General features: G+C 37.4%; 1 protein-coding gene across 3 annotated transcripts in view; it reads left to right on the top strand.

The window, feature by feature from the left end:
• DNAJC24 (DnaJ heat shock protein family (Hsp40) member C24) overlaps positions 1-20,353 on the top strand; it is a 70,343-nt gene that overhangs the window by 28,005 nt on the left and 21,985 nt on the right. For all 3 annotated transcript variants that reach the window (XM_022583711.3, XM_022583713.3, XM_022583712.3), the window contains exon 3: positions 17,386-17,524. In XM_022583711.3, coding sequence (XP_022439419.1) covers positions 17,386-17,524 — 139 coding nt within the window. The remainder of the gene's footprint in view (positions 1-17,385; positions 17,525-20,353) is intronic.

The following is a 20,353-nucleotide window of genomic DNA, read 5'->3' as shown; positions in this document are numbered from 1 at the left end:
TCACTAGCTTTTCCCACTCATCCAGTAAAACGTCTTCTAAAAACATTCCCCTTTGGCCTTGGCTACTCTGACTGTCACTCCGCTCTTCTACCTTGCCAAACATTCCTTGACTACCATCTACTTGCTTCTCACCCCTCTCTTTCACTACTGCCCTTCTTCTCAGTGGTGCCTATTAAAATGGCCAGTGTCCCCCTACTTACCATATTCTGTGGGTTTACTACTGTCACAGGTCTTTTATCTGCCTTAGAACTTCCTTCCCTGGGCTTCTCTGGATCCTGTTTCCCAGTTACCTTGTTGCTCACTGCTCTGTTTTTTTTTTCTAGCATCTTTTCCTTTATCTGATGTAAATGTTACTGTCCTTCAGAGTTTTATCTTTCTTCCTCTATCACCAACTCTTGTCTTAATCTAAGGCTTAGGTTCTTTTAGAGGTTTTAATCCCTCAATTGTACACAAAATTGTGTGTGTATTTCCTTTCCCCCAGCTTTTTATCAGATTCATGAAGGAGTTCAGAACTCAAAAAGTTGAGAAGGACTGCTCTCTGTGTATTCCTGTAGCTTTATCTGCTTCACAGGTGCCTTCCAAGTCTATGTCCCCAGGCTCCCACCTTTCCCCTTGTCTGTCTCCTGTCTTCCTCCTCAGCATTGTTCACATAGTTCCTCAGAAGTGTTGCAGGAGGACTGCAGTAGTTTCCTTTTTGCAGTTCCGCCTACCTATTCTCCATACCCCTTCCATCCCACCATCAGGTTAGATTTTTTTGTCTTTGAAACAAGTAAGTGAAGTTTTAAGTAGGGAAAAGTCCATGTTTTTTTTAGCATACTAAAAAGTTCCTTTATGGTCTAAGCTCAGTCTGGCTTTTCAACTTCATCTCATAACTTTCCCTACTCACTGGTTCTTTTACTCATTCCCACTGTAGCTTACAGTTCTGCTATTCGTAACTCTAATATCCATCTTAGCACTTTCCTGTCTTGTATTTGCTGTTTCTCTCTGCACGTAATGCCTTTCCCCTCCCACCCTTCCACAGTTCCTCCACAGGCCGACTCCTATTCATCCTTCAAAACCCAGTCAAGTGTCTTTATTAAGAAACCTCCCGAAATTTATTCTAAGTTAACAACTTTTTCATGCTGTCATCTTTTCTTAGCACCTCATCCTTCCCATTATAATTAATTGTTTACCTATCTGCACTCCCCCACTAGACTCTGAGTCCATCAAGGGCAGGGATCCTGGTATTTGTCCATCATGGATCCTCATTGGCTAGCACGGTATCTGATTTGTAGTAAGGTGGTTAATGAGCCTTTTTTGAATGGATAAACACACTTTTGGGCTGCCAGTCTTGAACATGGATTATATTTTCCCTATCTGAATTAGAAAACCATGAAGATGTTTTTAAAATCATGTTTCAACAGTTTACGGTTGCATAAAGTGGGACATGAGGTGTTGACTGCTTCTTTAGGCAATATTTTACTAAGCATTAGGTGGCAGTAGTGAGTTGTACTTGACTTTACCTTTGTAATTGTTTTTTTCAACCCTTCATAATTTTAATATATTGTCAAAGTGTAAAGGACACAATTGTAGTAATTTTATACCTAACTTTTTGTAACATAATCTTGTTTTAAGCTAGTAAGTGTCATACAGAAAATGAAACAAAACAAAACTCAGCCATGTCAGTCAGTGTGTATCTCTCTTGGAACCTAAACTGTACGCAGATTCATTAGAGAATCACTACTGCACCATCTTAACGGCACTTCCTCACCAACTCTTTAATGGTTGCTTCATAATAACAGTGATTTGCAATAAGGAAAACCAAAAAGTATCTCAGAGGATATGTGTTTTCTCAGTGTCCCAAGAAGCTTACTTAGACCTTTATCTCAGAAATACTATATTATATTCATTGAATTTAACTACAGTTATTAAATGCTTTCTTTTTCTTTTTTACTCATCAGTTTTTATCAGACTAAGGTCACTTCTCTTGTTTATGGAGTTTCATTTTAGGCAAATTTCCCTCGCCATTAGGTGGTTAGAATTAAGAAGAATTGCCACTACCTCTCCAGCCTTTATGCATTTAATCCCACCATTAATTTTTGAACACTTCTTTATGAAAATGGGAATTTTATTCCCATTGTAGTTTATAAGGGTTAAATCAATGGAAGTTACATTTTATTAAAGGAAAATTTGTACATTTTAAGTTTAGGGGAGCATTTCTGCAAGTAAAAGAAATAGATAACTTTTAGAGGAAACAGTCTTAGTGTTGATTCAAATATGAGGTAGGTAATGTAAATCTGTGACATTCTCATATCTTCTTTGCTTTCTTTTCTATCTCAGGGGTAAAGTACTTGAGGGAATTCAATGCAGGTGTACTAGTATCGTTAATGTGCCAGAATGATCAATTAATAAAAGAAGAGCATGAAAGCGTTGATAGAACACACTACCTAATTAGTACCTGATGGCCTTGATGGCTACAGAGTGGGGCTCAGAGTTGCTGCAGGAAAGCGGCTCTGTAGGATCTGTAGGTATATGTGACCACTCTTACTTAGCAAGAATAAGTTTGGCATTGGTTCTTTAAGTCCTTAATTATACAAAAACCGTGTCTTCCCTGACCCCAGAGGGTAGATGAAGTTAGCCAGCACACTGCTTCTAATTATCATCGGGCGATATTGGAGGCAGAGTGTTAAGCTTGGAATTCTCTGTGTAGCTCATGTTGAGTACGTCATCAAAAACTTGTTTGATACGATTTTTGGGGGGTGGGGGCAATCTGGTTTACACTTAAATTGGATATAATGTAACCTATTGCTTAAGATTAAAAATGTGATGTACAAAGAGGAAGAGGTTGTATTACACTTGCATATAGCCAACAAAAGAAAAGGCATGTGACTAGCAAACGATTTGATTCAAGATTGTATTTTAGAGTTAGTAAATCTCACATTTCAAAGTATATTACAGAGGTTGATCTTGGTAATGAAAGGTTTTGCCATGAATTAAATCACCCAGCCACGTATCATCCTACTTCTTACATTTCTTCATTTCTGTGAATCCAGTTCCTGCAGTCTACCTCTCAATTCTTTTATCTGAAAAACATCAGTACCTCCTGTAAGTATTTCACGGCTTTGCTTCCCTTCAGTGTTTTTCAGTCTCTTCCCTCGCTTATGCTTGCTTTTCCTCTTCTCATTCCTTCTGCTCCTCTTCTGTCTCCCTCCCCCTTCGCCGGCACTTCTTTCTCCACCACCCCCTCTCTTCCCCTTCCTCTGCCTTTCCCTATCCTCCTACTCCCCTCCTCCTTCCTCTTCTTCTTTTTCCTCCTTTTTTACCCCATTTTCTTGGAACTGCCAGTAATCTCAGAATGAGTCTCTTAACGTGGTTTCAAAGGAAATCATTGTTATAGTGACATTTAGCAGAGATTTTAAAGCAGCTATGATCAGACCAAAAGGTCTCTTAAACAATATTAATGGTGTTAAAATAACTCTTTTGAAGATTAGAGGCAATCATTAGCAAGTCTGGTAGATGTACACTTCCTCATACTGTTCTGTCAATTTGGCTGCTACATAATCACACTGAAGCTTTACAGTAAGGCTTTCTCTGGGGACTGTGGGACTATGTTATATGTAGGATCCTATTATATCAATAAATAAATTCAGAGGACTTTTCACAATGAATGCCTTAGTAAGGTCTGTTATGTTATGGAACTAAATTTTGAGCTCAAGAAGAGCATATTCTTTTTGTTTATATACTCTTTCACATTCTTAGCTATTCACCAACATTCCCAAAGTAACTGAGGAAGGTTCATTTTTATAGATACTTAAAAATCACAAATGTGTTTTAAAATTAATTAATATGTGTGTATGTATATATGCTATGCATGAGTGTGTCTATCATACCTGTCCAGAATAAGCAAATCCACAGACACAGAAAGTAGATTAGTTGGGGGATAGGAGGAAAGAGAAATAGCGAATGACTGCTAATGGATGCAGGATTTCTTTAGTGGGTGGTGAAAATGTTCTGAAATTAGTGATATAGTTACACAAACAATTCTGTGAATATTCTAAAACCACTGAATTGTAGACTTTTAATGGGTGAATCTTTTGGTATATGAATTATAGCTCAATAGAGTTTTTTTCTTTAGAAAGTCAGTTCTGTGAAAAATGCCATTGGTAATTCATTAAGGATTGCATTGAATCTGTAGATTGTAGATTGCCTTGGGTAGTATGGTTATTTTAACAATATTGATTCTTCCAATCCAAGAATATCTTTTCATCTGTTTGTGTCCTCTTCAGTTTCATCAGTGTTTTACAGTTTTCAGTGTACAGGCCTTTTGCATCCTTAGGTAGGTTTATTCCTAGATTTTTTTTTTGTTTTTGCGGTACGCGGGCCTCTCACTGTTGTGGCCTCTCCCGTTGTGGAGCACAGGCTCCGGACGCGCAGGCTCAGCGGCCATGGCTCACGGGCCCAGCCGCTCCGCAGCATGCGGGACCCTCCCGGACCGGGGCACGAACCCGTGTCCCCCGCATCAGCAGGCGGACTCTCAACCACTGCGCCACCAAGGAAGCCCCTCCTAGATATTTTATTCTTTTTGATGTGATGGTAAATTTGATTGTTTAAATTTCTTTTTCTGATAGTTCATTGTTAGTATATAGAAATGAAACAGATTTCTGTGTATTAATTTTGTATCCTGCAACTTTACCAAATTCACTGATGAGCTCTAGTAGTTTTCTGGTGGCATCTTTTGGATTTTCTATGTATAGTATAATGTCATCTGCAAACAGTGACAGTTGTACTTCTTCCTTTCCAGTTTGGATTTCTTTTATTTGTTTTTCTTCTCTGATTGCCGTGGCTAGGACTTCCAAAACTACGTTGAATAAAAGTGGCAAGTGTGGGCATCCTTGTCTTGTTCCTGATCTTAGAGGGAATGCTTTCAGCTTTTCACCTTTCAGTATGATGTTAGCTGTGGGATTGTCATATGTGGCCTTTATTATGTTGAGGTATGTTACCTCTACGCCCACTTTCCAAAGAGTTTGTTCATCATAAAATGGATGCTGAATTTTATCAAAAGCTTTTTCTACATTTACCCACTCATTTACAGTCAATTAATTTATGACCAAGGAGGCAAGAATATACAATGGAGAAAAGACAGTTTCTTCAATAAGTGGTGCTGGGAAAACTGGACAGCTACATGTAAAAGAATAAAATAAGAACATTCTTTAACACCATATACAGAACTAAACTCAAAATGGATTAAACACCTAATGTAAAATTGGGTACTATAAAACTCCTAGAGGAAAACATAGGCAGAACACTCTGACATAAATTGCAGCAACATTTTTTTGGATCTGTCTTCTAGAGTAATGGAAACAAAAGCAAAATAAACAGATGGGACTTAATTAAACTTAAATGCTTTTGCACAGCAAAGAAAACCACAAACAAAATGAAAAGACAACCTATGGAATGGGAGAAAATATTTGCAAATGATGCAACTGACAAGGGATTAATTTCCAAAATATATAAACACCTCATACAGCTCAATATCAAAAAATCAAACAGCCCAATCAAAACATGGGCAGGAGACCTAAGTAGACATTTCTCCAAAGAAGACGTCCAGATGGCCAACAGGCACATGAAAAGGTGCTCTATCAACATCGCTAATTATTACAGAAATGTGAATCAGGACCACAGTGAAGGGCTTCCCTGGTAGTGCAGTGGTTAAGAATCCACCTGCCAAGGCAGGGGACACAGGTTCAAGCCCTGGTCTGGAAAGATCTCACATGCCACGGAGCAACTAAGCCCGTGTGCCACAACTACTGAAGGCTGCGTGCCTAGAGCCCATGCTCCGCAACAAGAGAAGCCACCGCTATGAGAAGCCCATGCACCGCAACAAAGAGTAGCCCCTGCTTGCTGCAGCCAGACAAAAGCCCGCGTGCAGCAAAGAAGACCCAACGCAACCAAAAACAAATAAATAAAATAAAATAAATTTATTAAAAAAAAAAAAACCCACAATGAAGTATCACCTCACACTGGTCAGAATGGCCATCATCAAAAAGTCTACAAATAATAAATGCTGGAGAGGGTGTGGAGAAAAAGGAACCCTCCTACACTGTTGATGGGAAAGTAAGTTGGTATAGCCACTGTGGAGAACAGTAGGGAGATTCCTTAAAAAACTAAAAATAAAGTGAACCATATGAACCAGCTATTTCACTCCTGGGCATATATCCAGAAATGATGAAAACTGTAATTGGAAAAGATACATGCACCCCTATGTTCATAGCAGCACTATTCACAGTAGCCAAGACATGGAAAACAACCTAAATGTCCATTGACAGAGGAATGGATAAAGAAGATGTTGTGTGTGTGTGTGTGTGTATATATATATATATATATATATATATATATATGTAACATGGAATATTACTCAGCCATGAAAAAGAATGAAATAATGCCATTTGAAGCAACATGGATGGACCTAGAGATTATCATACTAAGTGAAGTAAGTCAGACAGAGAAAGACAAGTATAATATGATATAACTTATATGTGGAATCTAAAAGAATGATACAAATGAACTTATTTGCAAACAGAAATAGACTCACAGACATAGAAAACAAACTTGTGGTTACCAAAGGGGACAGGGTAGGGGTGATAAATTAGGAGTTTGGGATTAACAAATACACACTACTATATATAAAATAGATAAACAACAAGAACCTACTATATAGCACAGGAAACTATGTTCCATATCTTGTAATAACCTATAATGGAGAAGAATCTGAAAAAGAATATATATATGTGTGTGTGTGTGTGTGTGTATATATATCTGAATCACTTTGCTGTACACCTGAAACTAACATAACATTGTAAATCAAGTATACTTCAATAAAATTTTTTAAAAAAAGCCAAGGTTTGGTAGAATGGGAGAAAATTAAAATCACAAGTTTATATCTGAAAAACCAATAATTTTTGAAAAGGAGAGTGGCTATATTAACTTTGAATCCTAATAATTTCACTTAAATTAATTATAATAATACAGTCCTACTCTGTAAGATTAGCTGTGCCTTAGTCACACAAATTCTTGTGTCTGACCCTTAAAATCTATATTTCAACATATTATTCATTTGAATAATATTACTTGATATTTTGTCTTTCAGTTTCTTCAAATATAAAACAACTTTTTAAGAGGTCTGCTAATTACAAGCTGTCAATAAACATAGGTAATTCAGCATTTAAAAAAAAACAGGTATAGAAAGATACGTACTTTGAGGGAGGTGAAGATAGCAATGAACCAGGGAAGATTATTCTGGGAAAGGAGATGTCCTTGTGGGGGGGCGTTGTTTGTTTTGGTTTTGTTTTTTAAATATATCAACTTAGGAATTTCTAGTTTTTCAAAGTGATGGAAAGTTAGGGTTTAATATGTATAATTGTACTATCTGTTCTGATTGATGATCCAAGGACAGTCTTTTTCCCCCTTGTTGTATAGTGCATTTGAGAGGTTAATAACCATTGCCAATTATGGCAAGCAAGATCAAGAAGTGTAGTAGGAAGACTTTCTTGAACCTGAGGAGAATTAGATAAGGTGATTCTGTACTCCTTCCTGGTTTCCTCATCTATTTTCTTCCCAGGTAGACCCTTCTGTAGAAGGCTATTATGGAAGTTTGTTGTGTTGCAAAATGGCAGAGAGAAACTGCTCTCCTACAACCCTAGTTCTTTACTAGTGGCCTAAGAGACCCCGTTGTCTCCATCCTTAACTTCTAGAAACCTCAGAGGCCCAGTGGTGGGGAGCACTCATGCCCTTGGCCTCTTTCCTTCCAGCCACACTTGATTCTTCTTTTCTGGTGGGTGGTGGCAGAATGGGGTTTACAGGCAGAAATTCAGGCATCCCACTTGTGTCAGATGTGGAAGGAAAGTGAGGTCTCAGATATGAGCCTTGGTCTCTGCAGCAGGTAATCAGGACTCTACCAGTTCACTTCAGGTGGGGCAGCGGGTGTTACACTACAGGACCTCTTAGGATCTGGGGCATATTTTGGAGGAGTTTTGAGGGGAGATTGGAAGAGAGGCGAGCATAAGACGGTGCTATGTGAGAGAAGGAGATGAAAAGGTGGAGTTGTGGGGAAAGGCTTCGGCAGTGTTGGTGAGGGCCACCTGTCATAGTGTTGAAAGAATAAGAGCAAAGAGATGGAGTTATTTGGAATTAACTTTTCTTTTTTAATTGGGGTATAGTTGCTTTGGAATTAACTTTTATTGACTGAACTGTAGTTCTTTTGAGAGGAGAGACAATGATGTGATAAGCACTTTAGGGAAAAGGTCCTTGGTTTTTATAAAATTATCAAAGATTAGGAATCTTAATTTTCATGAAATATTTTAATGAAGCCTATATTTAATACTTTGATAAATCAAAAGCAGTTCTTCACCACTAAAAATGTTGGGGAATGCTATTTTAGTTGTCACATATTACTGTGGTCATATTTACTAATGCCTATTGCATAATTCTGTCAACTTGACCTTTTCAATTTTATTTCACAACTGAGGTTCAAAGAAATGAGTTTTTATTATCTTTAGAGGTGATGAGTGCCTCAAAATGTAGTGATGACTGGACTCACAAAAGCATGGGAAGTCTAAATAAAAATGACCCACAGTAAACTTTTATTCAGTGTTTATATGTTTGCTGCATTTTGAAGTTCCTCAGTAGTATTCTGCATTATAATCTGTTTGGAAATGTGTATCTACTGTGATATTATGGAAATTCACCATTGGTCCTATTGGGGCTTGGCAAGAGATACAGATATGGTTAAGATACAGTGTTGTACATATACAAAACTAGTGTGATGCCCTCTGACTAGGGATATTAAACACACCCTCATGGAAGAGGTACATTTGAACTAGTGGAGGATGTTCCATTGGAGACAACAGCGTAAGTAAGACACGGAAACAGAGAGGTATGAGTGTTCAAGGGTGATATCTGAAGGTCTAGTCTAGAATGTGTAGAACGACTAGACTGACATAGATGGCATATCTATAATACTTGTAATAGATAAAGCTTGAATGGTAGGTTGGGTTCTTTTATTGGAGGACTTTACTTGTAAGGATTAAATATGACTCATTTATTATGAAATATGTGGACAATTAAAATTTTTGAGGTGGAGAATAACATGGTCAGGGTTTTAAGTTAAGGCGAGTGAATTTGGAAGCAGGTAGATGCACTGGAGAGCTGTTAGAAGATGAATGCTGGAGACTAGGTAGGAGCTACTGTTGGTTTGAACTAGGTGTGTCATTAGGAATAGAAAGAACATTATGTAGGTAGAATCTACAAAATTTGGTGCTTAATGGGATGAGAAAAAGGGAGGTTACCCTGATATTGTAGCTTGGATTATTAGGAAATGTATTTTTCTTTCATGCATTCATTCAGCATTTATTAAGCTCGGTGGTGATCTTAACAGACAAGGAATTCAGCAGGAGAAGGAACTAATTTTAGAGTCTGGATGATAAATTGGGTTTTAGATGTGTTGAACTTGTAGTGCTAATAAGATAGCTCTTAGAAGATATTTGAAATTTGGTTCTGGAATTCAAGAAAGTGTGAAACTAGTGATGAGAGCTAGCATTCTGTTAATGGTACTAAACTCATTGTTAATGTATAGAGAAAAATCAAAGTGCTATATGCTCAGGGGCCACCTTGGTAGATCAAATAATACCAGCATGATGATGTGGGAATTTTTGTTTAATCAAATTTGCCCGAAGTCCTTTTCATAGTTGTTATTTTTTTTTCTGCAGTCAGTATTTTTTTAATCAAACAGTATAATCACAAATGTGTAGTAAAGGCTTAATATATGACCTCCTTAACTTTTTGTTTGATTTAACGTTTAAGTAGCAAGCTATTGGTAAAATAAAGCAATATTTCCTTTTAAAAAGGAATGTAAGAAAGGCATTTAAGCAGATCGACCTCTGTTTAGGTCCAATATTACCTTATTGTGTAGTGGTTAATTTACCATAAAACTGTCTTACGCATTCACTGTAAAGAAATACCATTTCATTTCAACTTTACGTTGCTTAGTGAATAGAAAAGGTTATTTGGAAGTATGATTCATTTGGTAATATAATGAATATATTAATTTTCACTAAAAACTTTTAGAAGTTGCTAGAATTTTCACAATGTATTGTATTATATACTCTTTTCACAATTTACACATACTTCAATTTTCTTTCCCCTTCTAGTAGAAAAACACTTGTCTCTGTGTTTTCTAATAGAAAAACACTTGGCACTTGTGTTAAACCTATCAGTGGACACCATTGCAGTCTTCAGTAGCTGAAGACTCATACAAATTATACCCCCCTCTTTAAAAAAATTCAACAGGTTAAAATACCACTTGCATATTGTTCAGATTTCATCAGCTTCTTCATCACTGAAGTAAGTTGGCATTTGTGCAAACAATGAAATAAAGAGGTTGGCATTTATGATTACTGAACAAAAGGTATCAAATATCGAAAAATTTCTGACTTGGTACACTTAATGTAATTTTCTTTGTGATGTTATAGGTTAACAGTTGCGGAGTGTCACTCACTTTTTTTTTTAGTATTTGGAGGAATGCATCTGTCAAGGGGAAATTTTTATCAAGCACTCATTTTCTAACTTGCAAATAATTCTTTGTTTTAAGCAGTAGAGGCTAACAGTGTGCTTCTCAGACTTTAGCATGCATAATAATTGCCTGGAGAGTTTGGTGAAACAGATTCTGGGGTCCCGCTCTGTAGGTTTGAGATGGGGCCATCTTCTAACGAACTCTCAGATAATGCTGATGCTGCAAATCTGATGACCGCATTTTGAGTTGCACTGAGCTGACACAATGTGACAGTCACTCCAGAATTAGGAATTTTGAAAGCACTTGGATTTACTCTATGGAGAAAATCTAAAGTCAAAATAAAATGTTCCATATTGAAAAACCCATTGCCATAAAATCTCAGCTAGTCAGAATTAAGAGTCCATAATTAAAATATTAGTTATCAATTAGATAGTAAGTATATAGCACATACCAATTCTGTTAAAAAATTATTTTCTGTATATCTTTTGTAGTGTCATGAGTGATCCTTTATTTTTGTATCAAGACAGTTTTTTAATCTTTTGTTTGTGTTCATTTTTCTTATCCTCAATAAGTGGCTTGGGGATTTGAAAACCATAGGTCTATATAATTGAATAGTTTTCCCCTCACGTGAGGAAGTTACATAGACTGTAAAGTTGTGAGTGTCAAGTCAATTAAGAATAGTAAAATAGCACTTTGCTAAAACGTTGGAGATAGACAGCTTTGTCCTATTATAATAAAGAATCACAGAGAGATACTCTCTGGGTATTTTTAGTATTGTGACATATTTATCATATTTTAATTTTGAATGTACTTTAGTCCTCTCCTCAGCAACACTAAACTTTTTAAAATGTTTTAAAGTTTTTGGAGGTTGGCATATGTACTTGAAAGTAAGTAAAACTATATTTCCATAAACTAGGCTGTAATTCAAACTTTTCACTAATTCATATCTGTCTTTACATTAGTTTTCTATGTTTTTATTTTACTTTTCTCTGTTTAATATTGAAAGAAATTTCTCATTTTCCTTTATGACTTAGAAAGATTCATTAAATTCCTTTTAAAACATTTAGACATATTTGAAGGTATTTTTCTATGAGATATGGTCAACATACACTGAAAAATGCGTGGATCTTAAGTGTTCAGTTTGGTGAAATTTGATACCATGTTGCTACCACCCCAAACAAGATATAGAACATTTCTGTTTTTCCAGAAAATTCTCTTATGTCCCTTTCTAGTTAACTTATATCCCCTATACCCTGTTCCAACCTGGAAACCAACGTTTAACTTTTATCACTATAGTCATCCCTAGGTATTCTTGGGGGATTGGTTCAGGACATCCTGAGGATACCAAAAACCAAGGATGTTCAAGTCCTTTATATAGAATGGCATATCCAGAGATATGGAGGGCCAACTGTATAGATTTAATTTTGCCTGAATTTGGATTTCATATCAATGTAATCATATACTATGTACCCTTTGTTCTTGCTTCTTTTGCTCAACATAATATTTAATTAATTAATTAATTTAGACCACACCAGGGCATGTGAGATATTAGTTCCCCAACAAGGGATTGAACCCATGCCCCCTACAGTGGAAACGTGAAGTCTTAACCACTGGACCGCCAGGGAAGTCCCAACATAATGTTTTAGATATTCATCTGTGTTATTATTGAGTGTATCATAGTTTTTTTCTTTTATGTTGTTGAATAGTATTCCCCTATGGATATACTATAGTTTATCCATTCTCCTGTTGATAGACATTTATGGTTCCAGGTTGTGGTTGTATGAACAAGAGTGTTAGTACATTCTTTGATAAGTCTCTTTGTGGACATACATTTTTATGTTTTATTTCTCTTAGGTAACTATCCAGAAGTGGAATTGCTTGACCACAGAGTAGATATGTGTGTTTGTTTATAACAAATTGCCAAATTGTTTCCTGCCAGCAACATATGAGTGTTCCAGTTATTCCATATTCTCGTCAGCATTTGGTGTCATCAGTCTTTTTTATTTGAGCTATTCCATTAGGTGTTTAAAAGTATCTCATGATTTTAATTTACATTTCCCTGATAATTAATGAAAAGGTTTGAATGTACATTCGTGTGTAATTGTCTATTCATGTCTTCTTTTGAAAAACGTCTGTTCAAGTTTTTCCCCCTGATTTTTAATTAGTATGTCTTTTACCACCGATTTATAGGATTTTTGTTTGTTTGTTTGTTTATTCTGGATACAAGTCCTCTGTTAGATAATTATTTAGCCAGTATTTTTTTTCCCAGACTGTGGCTTGTCTGTTTACTCTCTTAATGGTATCTTTGATGAGCAGAAAATTTTTAAATTTGATGAAGTTCAGTTTATCCATTTTGTTTCATTATAGTTCGTGCTTTTTGTCAAAGCAGCCCCTGCCAAGGGACAAAGATATTCTCTTGTGTTTCCTTCTAGAAGCTTTGTGGTTCTGTGTTTTACATTTATATCTATGATTCCTCTTGAATTGATTTTTGTGTATGTAATGAGATTGGGATTGAGGTTAATTTTTTTCCACATGGACATCCAGTTGTTTCAACATCATTTGTTCTAGATTGTCCTTTCCCAGTTGAACTGCCTTGGCACCTTTGTTGAAAATCAAGTGACCCTATACATGTGTTCTAGTTCTAGACTCTTCTGTTTCACTGTCTATTTTTATATATTTATGCCAGTACTACAGTCTTGATTACCATAGCTTTATATTAAGTCATGAAATCATGTAAGTCCTTCAACTATGTACTTTTTGAAGATTCTTTTGCCTGTTCTAGATCCTTTGTTTATCCGTGTAAATATTATCATCATCTTGTCTACTTCTTCAGAGTGGCTCACTGGAATTCTATAGGAATTGCATAAAATTTGTGTATCAGTTTAGGAAAGATGGACATGATCTTCCCATCATGAACATATTATTTCTTTCCATTTCTTTCCATTTTTTTGACCTTGAGGCTATTGCAATTGGTAATTTCTTAAACTTTAATTTTCCAGTTGTTTGTTGAAAGATTTGCTGATTTCTTAATTTTGAGTTCCTTGCTTCTAGGTGACTTAAGTTCTTCCAATTCCAGCAAAATGCATTTCAGTTTAGCACTGGTAGCAAATAGAAGTTAAAATAAATGAACTTTGCAACATTGATTTTAGTATATACCTATTCTGTTAATTAAGAGTATCAATATTTTCTATATTTGATTGGTGAGTGTTTTCCTCAGAACTCCCTGCTGTTTGTATGATTTAGCTGGCATTTTTCTAAAGTAAGAAAGCTTATGCTATCTTTTTGCGGCTGTTTCTGGCTCCTCAGTTAATAAGTCAGACCCTGGAACACAGGATGCTATAGATTTTCTGTCTTTCATTTGGTCATTGAGTGAATGAAGTAGGAATAGCTTTGGGCTCTCAACAGTGGGAAAGTTTGGCTAGTGGGATTCAAAGTGAAGAAGAGCAAAGAATAAGCCTTGATGGGACTTGCTGGTGGTGTAGTGGATAAGAATCCTCCTGCCAGTGCAGGGGACACGGGTTCGAGCCCTGGTCCGGGAAGATCCCACGTGCCGTGGAGCATCTAAGCCCGTGCGCCACAACTACTGAGCCTGTGCGCCTAGAGCCCGTGCTCTGCAACAAGAGAAGTCACTGCAATGAGAAGTCCGCGCTGCAACGGAGGGTAGCGCCCGCTCGCCGCAACTAGAGAAAGCCTGCGTAGAGCAATGAAGACCCAACACAGCCCCCCGAAAAAAAACCTTAAAAAATAAAATAAAATAAGCCTTGACAACAGAGGAAAATGACTGTGGTCCTTGTGGTGCTAGTGAATGCTTGAGCCTGCCTCTCATGGGAGGGCTCCAATATAGAAATAGTAGGAAAAATTAACGTTCATTGGGATCAGAGAGTCTTGGAACCTAGTATTAGAGGCTTGATTTTTGTGTGCAATAAAGAATCTTTGCATATTTTAAGTTAAGAATGTGCATAGGGCTTCCCTGGTGGCGCAGTGGTTGGGAGTCCGCCTGCCGATGCAGGGGACACGGGTTCGTGCCCCGGTCCGGGAAGATCCCACATGCCGCAGAGCCGCTGGGCCCGTGAGCCATGGCCGCTGAGCCTGCACGTCTGGAGCCTGTGCTCCACAACAGTGTGCTCCACAACGGGAGAGGCCACAACAGTGAGAGGTCTGCGTACCGCAAAAAAAAAAAAAAAAAGAATGTGCATAATGGACTTCCCTGGTGGCGCAGTGGTTAAGAATCCATATGCCATGCAGGGGTCACGGGTTGGAGCCCTTGTCTGGGGAGATCCCACATGCTATGGAGCAACTAAGCCCGTGTGCCACAACTACTGAGCCCTTGTGCCACAACTACTGAAGCCCGCACGCCTAGAGCCCGTGCTCCGCAACAAGAGAAGCCACCACAGTGAGAAGCCTGCACATCGCAACGAAGAGTATCCCCCGCTCACTGCAACTAGAGAAAGCCTGTGTGCAGCAATGAAGACCCAACTTGGCCAAATATATATATACATATATATATATATATAAATGTACATAATAATGACACCATTTTATTAATAGACCTTTAATTGAAATATCTTTAGAAGTTGTGTCTGTTATATTCTAGTTTTAAACTGTAGGTGTATTTAGATTGTGTATAATTTCTTGTGGCTGCTGGAATAAATTACCACAAACTTGGTGGCTTAAAACAACAGAAATTTATTCTTTCACAATTCTGGAGGCTAGAAGTCCAAAATCAGTATAACTGGGCCAAAATCAAAGTATTGACTGGGCCACCATTCCTCTAGAGGCTCTAGGGGGAGAGTCCATTCCTTGTCTCTTTTAGCATCTGGTGGCTGCCAGCATTCCTTGGCTTATGGTCTCATCACTCCAGTCTTTAAGGCCAATATTTAAAATCTCTCTGCACAGCCTTCACATCACCTTCCCCTCTGTGTGTCACATCTCCCTCTGCCTCCTTCTTATAAAAATTCTTTGATTATATTTAGGACCCACCTGCACAGTTCAGGATAATCTTCCCAATCTTTAACTTAATTCACATCTGCAAAGACCCCTTTTCCAAATGAGGTAACATTTACAGGAACTAGGGATTAGGACCTGATATTTTGGGGGGCTGTTATCAGCCTACCACAGAATATTATCTTTTTTAGACCTTCATTTTGTTCTGGAACTTTCTGTCAAAGCAGATTGGACTGAGGATTTTGGTACCCCAAATGACATACTTATTTTCTTGCTATAACTTTCATTTTTTAATTAAAACCTATATCACAGCATAAAATTTATTGCATTCTATTAGCACAACAGAATAGGTCTAAAAGCCTCAGATGGTGAATTACTTATTTAAAATAATAGGAAAATACCAAATTAGGGAAAATGATTGAATTGTGCTTTGACTACCATAGAACTGATATATGACTCAAAATTTAGTGATAGCTTTTAGTTTGGGGCAGCCAGGAACTAATTCTTGGTTTTGTAGGGCTTTCTTGGTCTGGTTGGTGTCTGATTAGTCCATTGTGTTCTGTTCATTGTACCAACCACTACTGGTTTCTGTAGTGGCCTATTAGAAATTACCTATCTTCTAGTCTGTACTTCTGTGATACAGCTGCTAGATTAGAATGGTTTCTCTAGGGCCTTACTCAATGTTAGCGGCATACTGAGATTGCGTTTTCACATGTAAGTATTGATACATCTTAAATGTATACTAGTGGTGTATTTGAGCATGTTGCATGAAATAACATTGATTCATACCAAACTTGTTATACAGAACTTCTTCACATAGTGTTAGAAGATGGGTTAGGTAGAGAACTTAACGTAGCCTACTCTGTTTTGGCTTTGGTACATTATGTAATATCCTAGCTTTAAGGATTGCTTAAACCTCAGTATGGGAATAACTTTCATGAGCATCATTTGATAAATCATGGCCTAAAAAAGTGAAACAATAAAGCCTAAGTTTCCTTTTCTTCAGTCATTATATTAATTAGCTTAAATATTTAAATATTAATAGCTGATAGATTTGGGCATAGGAGGAGAAGAAAAGAAATAGTTTCCCAGAGGGAAAATGGAAGCCTGATTCTCTTTGTTTGCCCTGTAATCTTTCTCCCAGCCTGCATGATGTTCATTAGTTCTTCTGGGCAACCAAATATCACAATAGCCTTTGCTCTGCTAGTGAGGATCACCAGCAGTGTGGAGAAAGTTCAGCATGAAAACAAGTGTAAGAAAGATTTACTAACCAATTAATTTGTATTCAAATGTTTTGTTGAGTTCTTTAAAATTGTTTCTTACAAATCTGCCCTGAAATAACCATTTTCAATACAAATTTGTGTTTGGGGATTTATAACTTTAAAATCTTCAGGGCTGAGCCAGAAGATGAGAAGTGTTTTAATTTAAAGTAATAATTGTGTAATTTCAAAAGAAAAGCTAGTAGTAGTCCATTGTTATGATATCTACAGCCAAGCATATTGTATAAGGAGAGCTTCATACTCTGTACAGAGTTTGTACTCTTCCTCTATCAGGTCCTGCTCGTCTGCATGTACCTATTTCTGTTTGTGTTAGTCATCCTCTCTGGGTAAATTGTCCATGAGACCAGTGATTCCATCAGCAAATTATCCAGAAAACGCTGTTTTTGCACATTGTGACAGATCATGTCACTGGTGGATTTATAGCTACTCCAGTGCTCTAATTAACCTGGCAGTTGTCTCCGGTGCCCAACACTGTTGTTTCGTTGCTTGGCATCTTAGTTTTCATCTTCTCATTACCTTCTCTCTTAACGAAATCTCAGATTTAGAGTTTTTTTTTAACCTACCCCCCCACCCTCTCTACTCATCACCCCACCCCCCCTTGTTTTTGATTGGCAGTATCATCCAGATAAACAAAGTGCAGATGTACCAGCAGGAACAGTGGAGGAATGTATACAGAAGTTCATCGAAGTTGATCAGGCATGGAAAATTCTAGGGAATGAAGAAACAAAAAAAGAGTATGACCTGCAGCGGCATGGTAGGTACTTGTGGTGAGGAGCCCCAGCACATTGGCAGCTCTGTGAAGCACAGTCTGCAGCCATTTCTGGGGGACACTTTTCAGCATTTGCACCAAGTTGTTATTGCCTCCTTTACTCCTTCCCTCCCGTCACTGTTTTTAATTATGCCCTATTCTTAGTAGTGATTACTATGTATCCATTGAGAAGTCAGCAAAGCTACTAGGATGTGGCTTCTTGTGAAGCCATGAAAGCTACTTTTTATAACTAATGAAAAATGCTTAATTACACATTCCTAATTAATATGTTTTTTATGTTTAAAAACTTTTTATTAAATTTAATTATGTACTGATTAAAATTTTCATTGAGTACTTTTAAGACTATATACTGTATAAATGACAATCTATAGGAAGATACTATAAAGGATAACATCTTAAAGCACTCTTTGCTGTCTCTGAACTTGTTGTAGGCTAGGTTTTCATGATTATCTCCTGGATAAACTATATTCCTTGTAAGATTGTTATAAATGATATCTTAGGAACGCACATTTCCTAAGCACTTTTAAAAGTCATTTCTTTTGTGCATTTTAGAAAATAGCTTCTTAAAACAGTGACAAGCTCTTGTGAGAAAGAAAGGGACAAATGTAGGTCAGGTTTGTCACACATGGACTGCAGTTACACGAAGTGATAGGCTGTCTTTCAGCCCTGGCCTTGGGATAGCAGTCGCTCAGCCTTCTATCTGAACCTTCAATATGCACCCTACATGCTAATGGGGGGAGTCGATAATCAGCCACAGCCTGTGGGGAAAACACTCAATTGCACTCTGCCATAGCGCACCAGGCTCAGCATTGACTCACATGTGTTGATAAAAGCTCACTGTCTCTGTACTTGATTATTGAATCTCCTCCCATGCCCTGCACCAGTACACGATCAAACCTAACAAAATGATTGTAAGGCTCCTACTACTAAGGTTATGAAAATTTGATTTGAGAAATAAGGCTTTATTTCTAAGATACAACATTATAGGTTAAAGCCAACAATATATATAGAATATCCATATCTGTTTTCAGAGGGAGTTGTATCAGTAAAATTGTCTTTCTTACAGTTAGTGTGTGATTCCTTTGTGGAAAGACTTCATAAGCAATTTGCTTATGTACTGGGGTATTAGTTTTTAATAGTCACTTTCATGATACTAATCATCTCTAAAGCCCTTCTACTTTTTTAAGACTGATGAACTTAACAGTACTTTTTAAAAAACCAATAAATATAACTTTGCAATGAATTTGGATTAATTTTCAAATATGGCTTGAATATTGGGTCCTCCCTCCTTCTATTTGGTGCATTTATGTGCATCTTTCCAATGTTGTATTTCTTCTGTAAATTCTTGCACTTCCGGCAAAAGAATGTAGAGGTGGTTTCATTTGAGGATGAATTCTATCCATAGATACATCTTTCTGACCTTGCTTCACATGGTAAAATTTCTGTGAAAGTGTAGAAACTAATAAACATGGATGTATTGTGTGTGAGAAGTTACCTATGTTTCTAAAGTGACCAAGTTCTACTGTAGATGACAGTCTCTCATGGTGCTTTGCACGTCTTTACCAGTCTTTATTCTGGGGTGCTGATTTGCTTAAGGTGAGGATAATCCACAAAACTGTATCTTAAGGAGTATAGGGTGTGTACTTGCACTGTCGCTCTGCATTTTTGCCACTCCACAGCTTGGTACTATTAAGAACTTATCAGTGGGCTTCCCTGGTGGCGCAGTGGTTGGGAGTCCGCCTGCCGATGCAGGGGACACGGGTTCGTGCTCCGGTCCGGGAAGGTCCGGGAAGATCCCACATGCTGCCGAGCGGCTAGGCCCGTGAGCCATGGCCGCTGAGCCTGCGCGTCCGGAGCCTGTGCTCCGCAACGGGAGAGGCCACAACAGTGAGAGGCCCGCATACGGCAAAAAAAAAAAAAAAAAACTTATCAGTGAAACTGACTAGAAACCTACTGTCCGACAGAGAAAAGAGGTAGGGAGAGATCAGGAATCAAAAAATATTCTCCCTTGCTAGGGTATTGGGTGAGTAAGACCAGAAATGGGAGAAATAGGAAGCAGGGTTAGAGGGAGCAGTAGAATTACATGAAGGAGGTTTAAGAGATGTTAGAAGAACAAATAACCAACATCTTCAAGCCTTTCTCATTGCCTTTGAGAAGTCTTTGGAAATGTGGATTTCTTTTGAGCTTTGAATCCTTGGTTTAGAGGTTTTAATGGAAGGAGCTCTAGCCTACTGCATCTCAGGAGATTCTTATAACTCATTAACGAGGTCACAACAAAGTTTAGACAAACCAAATACAGTGAGATTGGGCTTGATTCAAGATTCCAATAAATAGGCAGATCTTCTGGGAATTTATATGATGTCTGTCTGCTTTGCATGTTTTTCAGGCGGGTGAGCTTTTCTAGAAGGACAGTAGAAATACAAATTTTCATGACATTTTAGTACCTCAGATCTAAGTACTAAATATTTCCTTCATTACCAGAGGCTCCAAATAGTGAGAATGCTTTGTTTCAGTTTTAAATTGAAATTGGCTTGCTGTTTAGATAAGGAATAGAAGTTTCTTATCCAGATACAACTTGCTGGTTTTAAGCCTTTCATACTAGAGCTATTTCAAAAATCTCATAATAAACCTGGTTTTGTATTGTCATTTCTCTTGATTACCGACATTAATTTTTACTTCTTTACCCATCTTCAATAAATAGCTCCTTGAAAGAAGGAAATGAACTTGAACTTCTAACACTGAGGATTTAGATTTGATAGAAGGAAAAACTTTGAGAGTGATAATTTGTTGAAGACCAGGATAGGTTACCAAGAG

The sequence above is a fragment of the Delphinapterus leucas genome, chromosome 7 (genome assembly GCF_059928025.1).
Source record: "Delphinapterus leucas isolate spDelLeu-1000000601 "Yukka" chromosome 7, BTC_Dleu_Yukka2, whole genome shotgun sequence".
In the NCBI taxonomy this organism is placed as follows: domain Eukaryota; kingdom Metazoa; phylum Chordata; class Mammalia; order Artiodactyla; family Monodontidae; genus Delphinapterus; species Delphinapterus leucas.
This window is presented reverse-complemented; position numbering and strand designations above follow the sequence as displayed.